We start from the raw sequence: 8,678 nt of genomic DNA, 5'->3' as shown, positions 1-8,678 counted from the left end.
TCCTGACCTCAGCAGCTCGGCCAACAAGGCCAGAAGGTTTTCAGCTTCCAACTCGGGCTTTGAGCTGTTCAAATCTTATCTTCTGCTTATTTCCTCTCGGACTGATCTCAGTCAGGTTTTTTCTAAGGCTTGAAGTGTCGCAGTAGGTGTGACATGAGCAGCTTCCTGTGCTGCTTTTTAACTTCCTCCTTTCCCCGTCGGGCTTCAGGGACACGCTGAGCTTTTCTCTGCCGTTTCCAGGGACAGACGGTTGTTTGGAGTGAGCGGACGGTCTTCTCTCCTAGTGATGGGTCGTTGGTTCTTCAAGCTGTACAGCAGCATCTGTACAGTGTTCAGCCTCCACGCCTTTGTCTTGTCTTATGGTGAGTTGTCTGAAAACTGAATTTAGCCTGGTGTGATTTGTAATTCCTCCAATATTTGATCATGTATGAAGTTTCAGGCGGCATTGTGGAATATTGTTGATGAAGTTTATGTCTTGAATTTTGCACCGGGTCTACATTGTCGATAAGCCACAGAAGCGTTTATTATAATAATAATAATAAACTTTATTTCAAGGCGCCTTTCTTTAGCACTCGAGGACACTGCACAATCAGAGTTGAAGCAATACATTAAAAACTGTATAAACAATACAAGATACAGGGCAATCAGAGGGAATATGCAGTTTTGACCAGATGTGTTTTGAGTTGAGATTTGAAGTTTGGGGGGAAGTAGTCCAGGTTTCTCAGGTGAGGAGGTAGCAGTGGGGCCGCATCGCTAAACTATTGTTCATTTTGTCATAAAAGCACCAAATCTGGCACATATGTTGCTTGATATATCTGGAATAAATTTAGATATTGGGCCACTTCAAATTCTAATTGTGTTGACCATGGCAGGCGGTTACTGTCATGGAACACTTTGGTCAGCACCAAACTGTTGTTTCCATGTTTTCATCCCCAAAATATTATTTACCCGCCATTTAAAGTGGAAAATATGTTTTATTACTGTTGTATTACTACTACAGCCGCCAGGGTGTGAATTTGAAGTGGCCCGATATCCAATTTTGTACATAATAGATCTTTGGACATATCTGCCGAGTTTGGTACTTTTGTCACAAACTGAACAATTGTTCTGACATGTGGAGTTATGCCGCCCCACTAGTAGTGAGTTCCAGAGAGTTTAGAGTTCAGGTTAATGATGAGAAGGGAGAAAGTCTCTGATCTCTGTGTTTTGAGTGAAGAAGTGAAAGTGATCCAGTCTGAGCTGAAGCTGTGTGAAGAGAACCGGCGGATGTGTGTGACTGAGCTCACAGACTGTTCTCCTCCATCGCCTTCATCCGTGCAGAGTGAGCTCACGGAAGTACTCCATTAAATCTCTTAGAGTATCGAGATGTGTGCGTTGATGTGGAGTGAGGCCAACCTTTCCTCCCGCAGAGAAGCTAGACATGTGGTGCGACTACCGTCAGTCGGCACACGGAGACTCGTCCCTGACGTGCGGCTGGAGTCCGGACTCGGAGTCCGAGGCGTCGCTGATCGTCACCAGACAGAACAGAGTCATTTCCTGTCCCGCCGTCTTCAACTCTGCAGCCACGCTCAACCTGACGGCCAGGATCAGAGACGCCAAGACGGGGGGCGAGGTGTGGTCTGAGCCTCGCACTGTGATCCTTCGTCAGGCAGGTGAGAGGAGCCTGTTTCTGCAGGTCAAACGTAGAGGTCAAGCGTGGAGGTCACTTTGGTCTTTTGTCTCCCCTCCACAGTCAGGCCTCCTCAGCCCGAGGTGACTCCGCTCTCTGACGACTCTCTGCTCGTGTCGTGGACGAGCAGCAGCGACGGCAGCTGTCGGCTTCGCTACAGACTCAACAGCACCGACGTGTGGACTCGGGTTAGACACACAGAGTGGCCTGGTTTTCCACACTGCGCACAATCACGGTCCCGTCCCGAGTCTGTCTCCATTCTCTTGTTTTGTTTTCTGGTTCAGGCACCGGATTCGGTCCCTGTGCACGCTAACCAGAAGGCGAGCTACATCGTGAGAGACCTCTTGCCCTTCAGGGTCTACAGAGCGGCAGTGTCCTGCAGGAGAGAACTCGGCGTCTGGACTGGCTGGAGCTCCGACGCCGGCGGGAGAACACGGGACAGAGGTGAAGGTTCTCCTCCAAACACAGCCAAGAGATTGCTTCAGAGCAGAATCCTTGCTGACCCGATGTCTGTCCTGCAGCACCTTCCGGGCCTCCTGACGTCTGCTACCGAGTGGAGGAAACACTCCCTGATGGATCACGTCTCGTTCGGCTCATGTGGAAGGTGAGTCGGTTTCATCTGCAGATACGACGGTCAGAACATGAAAATGGAAACTGTTCATCAGCATGTTGGCTGCTCCAGTTAGAGGGGTCATATTTTTTGAGGGTTGATTGTGATTGGCTAAACCCCAGATGACACTATATAGGGTTTGATTTCTGATTGGCTGGTTGGAGCAACACACTTTTTAAAACCTGAAACAAGCCAGGGACAGAGAGGACAGACTGTCTTCACTTCTGGGGCGTCAGTTCAGGTATGGGGACGATTAGTACTGCTGGAGAACCTTTAGGAAGTGAATTCTGCATAATATGAGCCGTTTAAAGCAATTTCAGTTCGACTCCAAAATATACTGACAAACTTACTGACGAAATGTTTGCTTTTGACCATTTTGTGTTCAGATGTTGAGTTCAAACAGGAAACTGTGATGAATTGATCTTATCTTTATGTTTCACAGCTTTAAATATAAAGCTGTTTAACTTGAATGTTTTGTCTTTTTTTATTATTATTTTTCAGATTCCGATTTTTTTTATAATACATTTTTTTCTCTTATAATTATGAGATAGTTGTCATTAATTTAGCAAAACAGTTGATTAAAATTTTTTTTATGTGAATGCAATACAATTCCATACAACGTCCTCTCAAAATGATGAGAAATTTTTAAATGACCCCACAAATACTTCTTTTTCAGTGCCATTCGAATCATTTTGGACCTTTAGAGTAAAGGTAAAAGTAAACCTTTTAGAGTAAAGCTGAAATACAATCGTTCCCAAATAATCTGCTGAAACTAGTATTCTATCAAATGAGCTCACTTGTCGTATTTACTCACACAGTCTGTATCAACGACCGTGTTTTCGTGTTTCGCTTGCACGCATTATGTTTCTTCATAACGTGTCTGATCCAAACTCACCGTCGGGAAATGTTTCATCTCCTCTCAGCCTCTGGACTCACATGAAGCTGGAGGGCGAGTTGCTGGTTACACGGTGAGCTACAGTCCCGGCGGACTGATTCACAACGTCACAGAATCGACGGCGGTCGTAACTATGAAAGACGGCGGCACTGCGACTGTGGCGGCCTTCAACACCGCCGGCTCTGGACCTGCCACTCACGTCCGCATCGACCCGGGGACAGACGGCGGTGAGTATCACGCACCGGTACCGTCGAGTACAAGTATGAGCACCAACACCAAGTACTTGTTGAATTCCATGAAGCCTAACGTATACTCTGCACAGCGTCTGTGTTGATGCTGTGTGCACCTTTAACTGACTTACAGTCCGAGGGTTAGGGTCTTGTAATGAGACTGAAAAGCAAAAATATGTAGTGAATGATGGTCTTATTATTATAAAATTATAAAAAAACTGGACTCCAGATGAAGTTGTCCGGCTGGAAGAACGAACCGTCTATCACTCGGAAAGACCGAATGACTGATCGACTGATCTTCATGGCGGATTGATCCCCTTCAGGCATTTGTCGGAGGCTCATCCAGCCATGTGCCGCTTGTGGATGGACTTTGTAAATGTCATCTTCGGGAGGTACAGACCAGCCGAACGTAGGTGTCTAGTCATGATGACTGGCCATCAGATTTCCGCTCTACACCTTCACTTGTAAAAGTTTTGTTATCAGAGGAGGAAGTGACAGAGCAGTAAAAGTTCACAAGACACTCAAACAAGTTTTCTACATCCTCCATTTGGAGAAAGGAAAGTTCCTGATGCTGGTTTGACATTGTGATCTGATAGTGTGTGTTTCTCTAAAAGAAAGACACGAGTAATCAACAACCCTCTCGTCGGTTCCTTCAGTTCTCCCTTCCGTCAGACACGTGTGGGTTTCCAGCCTCTATCCGGGGGAAGCGGCCCTTCGTGTCCAGTGGCGCCGCCCGGAAGCCCCGACGTCCGCCCCACCTCTTAGCCACTACGCTGTCCTGTGGCGCGCCGAGAGTCGAGGAATCCGCCGCTGGTCTGCCGTCCGCAGCTCCAACACGTCCGCCGTCATACGAGGTGCCGAAGACTTTACTCTGGCAAGCCGACGTGGAGTCGAAACATGTGAAACTCTGCCTGGCTGAAGCTGTGGCTCATTCTATGGCTTCAGCCTTTACCTTGCTGGGTGTTATTCACCTACAGTAATCCCTCCTCAGGGAATGTTTCACCGTCTGACCTTCAATTATCACTTCAGCTTGTCTGTGAGCCAAATCCAGAGCAAACTGTAATTTGACTCCTTCTTCCTCTGAACTTTGGGCTCGATGTGACATGAGACCAAGTCACACATGCAAGTCTCAAGTCGTTTTATTAAGTCAAGTCAAGTTACCTTGTTTTCATGTACTGTGACTTTTAACATATAATTTATTGCCTTTTCGCAAAAACTATTCAAGGCAATTGCATAAAATTTTCAGAGATGATTTGTCCCTATCCAAGGATGGTTCCATTGAATTATGCGAGCGATCGGGTCAAAGGTCAAGGTCACGGAAACGCTGTCAGTTTTAATCCGATTGATTTCAAGCCAAGGCCAAAATGTTCCGTTTTCAATTCCCGATCGTGACTGTGTTATGGTGAAAATACATTATGTACATGTATCTTTGACCCCCCAACCGATTACCAGGGTAATGGTGTCTTCTACATCATGTGGCATATCAGAGGATTGAATGGAAAACTGAACCTCTTGGTTTAACGTCAATCGGATTAAGACTGACGGCTTAATGTCAAAAATAAATGTTTTGACCTTCCCGTGACCTAGACCTTGACCTTTGACCCAGTCACTCTCAAAATTGAATGGAACCATCCTTGGATAGGGACAAATCATCCCTGAAAATTTCATGCAATTCGGGTGATAAGCTTTTGTGAAAAGTTAGTAAAATACCTGCATACAAACCATTAGACACACAGATAAAAACATAACCTAAATATATGTTAAAGCAGTTAAAGATAAGATAACTTGACTTGGACTTGCTTCCATCGTGTCTGCTGATCGTACATGTTGTATCTTCCAGATGTTGATCCCGATCGGTCCTATCTTGTGTCAGTGTTGCCCGTCCACAATCAGCAGTGTGGATCTGCTCAGTCTCTACCTGCCAGCCTGCAGCAAGGAGGTATGAGGATGAGGATGAGGATGAGGATGATGACGATGACGATGATGATGACAAAAGAAGAAGGGACCTGTGAAAAGGTGTTTCACGAGGTGTTTCTCTGTCTGTCCCCTCAGCTCTGATGGAAGCTGGTAGTTTGAAGGTTGTGAGTGTTCGTAAAACCAGTGTGACTGTGATGTGGGCGTGGCAAAACAAGTCTGGACCAATCAGAGTGAAGAGCTACAGAGTCACGCTGAAGAAAGACCAGGACTCACAGAGTAGGTTCTTATCCCGAAACACACATTTTACCAGATGATAGTTGTGGGCAGATCAATAGAAATATCGATAACATCCGTACCTACATTGGTATCGATAATAAAAGATACCGGCGCAATGAGATCGATACTTATCTTCAGTTTTTCTCCTGTATGCATGTTGCTCCATGCTGAACGATGTACCTGTTATAATATGTTGTTCTGATTTGTTGTGGAGTCATAGTTCAGTACACTTTGCTTATTGAAGAAAAAATCAGGACATTATAATCTATGGGGGACTTTTATTAAATTGTTTACCGTTGTTTGAACAAATTAATTTTATTATGATAATACATTTTTTTCTGTTCACCATGAAAACTCTTAAAGGTCGGTCACAAAAATTCATCCAGATTTAGCAATTTCATGATGAATTAACCTTGAATATAATAATATCGGCGATACTGGCCCGGTATTCACTTGGTATCGGGTCGATACCAAATCTTGCAGTACCTCACACCACTACCAGATACTGTCACGCAACACGGTGTGTGTGTGTGTGTGTGTGTGTGTGTGTGTGTGTGTGTGTGTGTGTGTGTGTGTGTGTGTGTGTAACCTTGATTCTGGTGGATTCTGTCATCCGCAGCTCAAACCATCTGGCCGGATCAGAACCAGCTGACCTTCTTTAACCTGACACCCAACACACAGTACAGCCTGTGCCTGCTGGCCGATCAGCTGGCCACACACATCGTCCAGATGAACACACCGTTTGGTGAGTCTCACGCAAACACACACACACACACACACACACACACACACTGAGTGCGACTGAGAGCAGATTGACGTGGAGTTTGAATGTGTTGGTGTTTCTGTTCTGCAGATGAGAAGCTGCTGGCGACTCCAGTGTCTCTCCTGCTGCTGCTGACGTCTCTGCTGATCGTCTCCATTCTGTCCGGGACTGTGTGAGTCTTCATGCGTCCAGCCTCGCTTTAATCTTACTGCTTCGTGTCATTAATAGATTACATTTTATTTCCACTATTAGATTAAAAAATATATATATATATATATTCTCTGTAACTGTAACTCAGATAATGTGTGTATGGAAGTGAATGTTGTCTGCATTACACAAAGCTCATGCTTGTCCGATTGTTCATTTATTTTAGAGCAAAAAAAAAAAAAGAAGACAATACAGCTCAGTGTGACTGGTTGTTTTTCCCAGGTTTTTATTGGAGTGAACGAAGGGACACGATGGTACCTGAATATGTTTGAATTCATTGCCAACATAAATGTACTTTGTGATTTAATATTTGTACCCTGACCAGGTGAATAGTTCAGGGAGCTGATAGATGTTACTGAAAATAACAATCTGAGCAGCAATGCAAAGTAATTTGTTCTTAAGAAAACGTCCCTCAGGACTAAAACCTGCACCGCAAGAATGTTGATTGATTATTAAATTTAACTTAGAAGATGTTACAGGAGGTCAAATTCTTCATCTTCTTCTAAAATTTGAAGAATATCTCCAATCCTGCAGGTACAAGTCGTACTGTTTCCCGCCTATCTCCGACCCTCGGGAGAGCTCAGCGTACCGATGGCTGAAGGACTCCAACGCTCTGGTGAGCGGGTTTCTAAAGCACCTTTCTTTGAAAGTTTAGTTTTGTGCCAGTTTTCAAAAGCCTTCAGACTCAGACTGTCTCCTTCACATCAGAAGAGGAACAATATACATATTCTATGTAAAAAAAAACAACAAAAAAACAGTTTCTGCTCCTGACAATATCAAGGTGGTTAAAATACGCTCGTAATATAATTTCATGCCACAAATCAGATTCAAATAACGTATGACTCCTCCTACCGTGTTCCTCATTCAGGAGCGAAAGGTGTTGTTATACCTGTTACCCTTCATGCAAGGGAGTCTGAGCTTATAGCCAGGAGGTATGAGGATGGGAGCTGTCAGAGAGGACGGCGTTGGCCTTCCTGATTATTTGTCTATTGCTCGGATCGGTTAGTGTGGACTGTTGGACTCACCACCACTGGATTTTATCACACTGTATCCTACCCAATACTGCTATCAATACAGGTATCGGTGCATCTCTTGTTAAAACACTTCCTAAAACCATGAATGGTCTCTTGTGTTGAACAGAAGCACACAGAGAGGAACATCCTGGACATCAGCAGGTTCCAGGTGACTGAAAGTCTCATCGTGGTGTGTCCGAGGTCCCAGCTTCTGTTAGAGGAGCACCTCCATCAGGACGCAGCGCTGGCCGTCAGCCGCCTCGTCCACAAACCGGACTCCCGTCATCCCGACTGGGTCCAAACAGCCGGGGACGGCAGAGAGGACGAGGACGAGGACGAGGACGATCGGCTCCACAGCAGACCCCAGGAGGAGCAGGTTTCCCTCGTCTCAAATCACACTAGTGAATTTCTGCACGACGGCCAATATGTTCACCCGATGACCTGCAGGTCAGACAGTTTGATCAACGATGTCCGGAGTGGACAGAGGGACTGCTCTGATCTGGTCTGTGAGACGGAGTACAAGAACATAAGTGAAGAACAGAGCCGAGATGAAATGATTCAAACACTCTGACCAGACAACTGGACGAAAGAAGATTAAATGAAGGTCGTGTCGTGTTTGTTTAGGAAGCTCCACACTGTGAATAGTGCTGTGGTGTGGCTGTCACACAAGGCAGAAAAGACTTCTTAAGTTTCACTGTGAATTAAAAGAGTCCTGAGGTGAAGGTAACGCAGATAAAATGATTAAATGTACAGCACTTTGAAGATTAGCCTGTTTTCGCTGTTAAAACCTTCAATACTATCATCATGAGATCAAGAGGAGTTAATCTACTTTTCTCCAAGTTTCTCACACCCTGAACTCTTTCTGCTCTATTTCAGTTTTTACTTTAAATTCTGCTATGGACATTTTTCCACATGTAGATATTTTTCTTTTTGGTGATATTTGTCTTGCTCTATCCAGCAGTAATCTGAGGATTATCTGTACTGCAGCTTTCTGTCACCATACAGTGACACCTAGTGGTCCAACATGGTATGTATCTTTATATATAAATTGCTTTATAATAAAACAATGATATGGAATGCCACAAAAGTGTGACTTGT

General features: G+C 44.8%; 1 protein-coding gene across 2 annotated transcripts; it reads left to right on the top strand.

Annotated features, from left to right (window-relative positions):
- The first annotated feature begins 221 nt into the window (after nucleotides 1-221).
- On the top strand, nucleotides 222-8,662 carry LOC308111753 (interleukin-6 receptor subunit beta). 2 transcript variants are annotated; one of them, XM_080466766.1, is made up of 14 exons: nucleotides 222-362; nucleotides 1,217-1,321; nucleotides 1,410-1,652; nucleotides 1,733-1,857; nucleotides 1,954-2,113; nucleotides 2,191-2,273; nucleotides 3,203-3,401; nucleotides 4,061-4,258; nucleotides 5,245-5,343; nucleotides 5,457-5,597; nucleotides 6,217-6,342; nucleotides 6,451-6,532; nucleotides 7,102-7,183; nucleotides 7,708-8,662. In XM_080466766.1, the coding sequence occupies exons 1-14, from the start codon at nucleotides 287-289 to the stop codon at nucleotides 8,149-8,151; spliced, it is 2,163 nt and encodes a 720-aa protein (XP_080322892.1). In that variant the 5' UTR covers nucleotides 222-286; the 3' UTR covers nucleotides 8,152-8,662. The 2 variants fall into 2 exon arrangements, with proteins under 2 accessions (XP_080322892.1, XP_080322893.1); XM_080466767.1 differs by lacking the exon at nucleotides 1,217-1,321 and having other exon boundaries at nucleotides 239-362; nucleotides 1,357-1,652.
- The last annotated feature ends 16 nt before the right edge of the window (nucleotides 8,663-8,678 follow it).

The sequence above is a fragment of the Lipophrys pholis genome, assembly GCF_963383615.2.
Source record: "Lipophrys pholis genome assembly, chromosome: 7".
NCBI classification, from domain to species: Eukaryota; Metazoa; Chordata; class Actinopteri; order Blenniiformes; family Blenniidae; genus Lipophrys; species Lipophrys pholis.
This window is presented reverse-complemented; position numbering and strand designations above follow the sequence as displayed.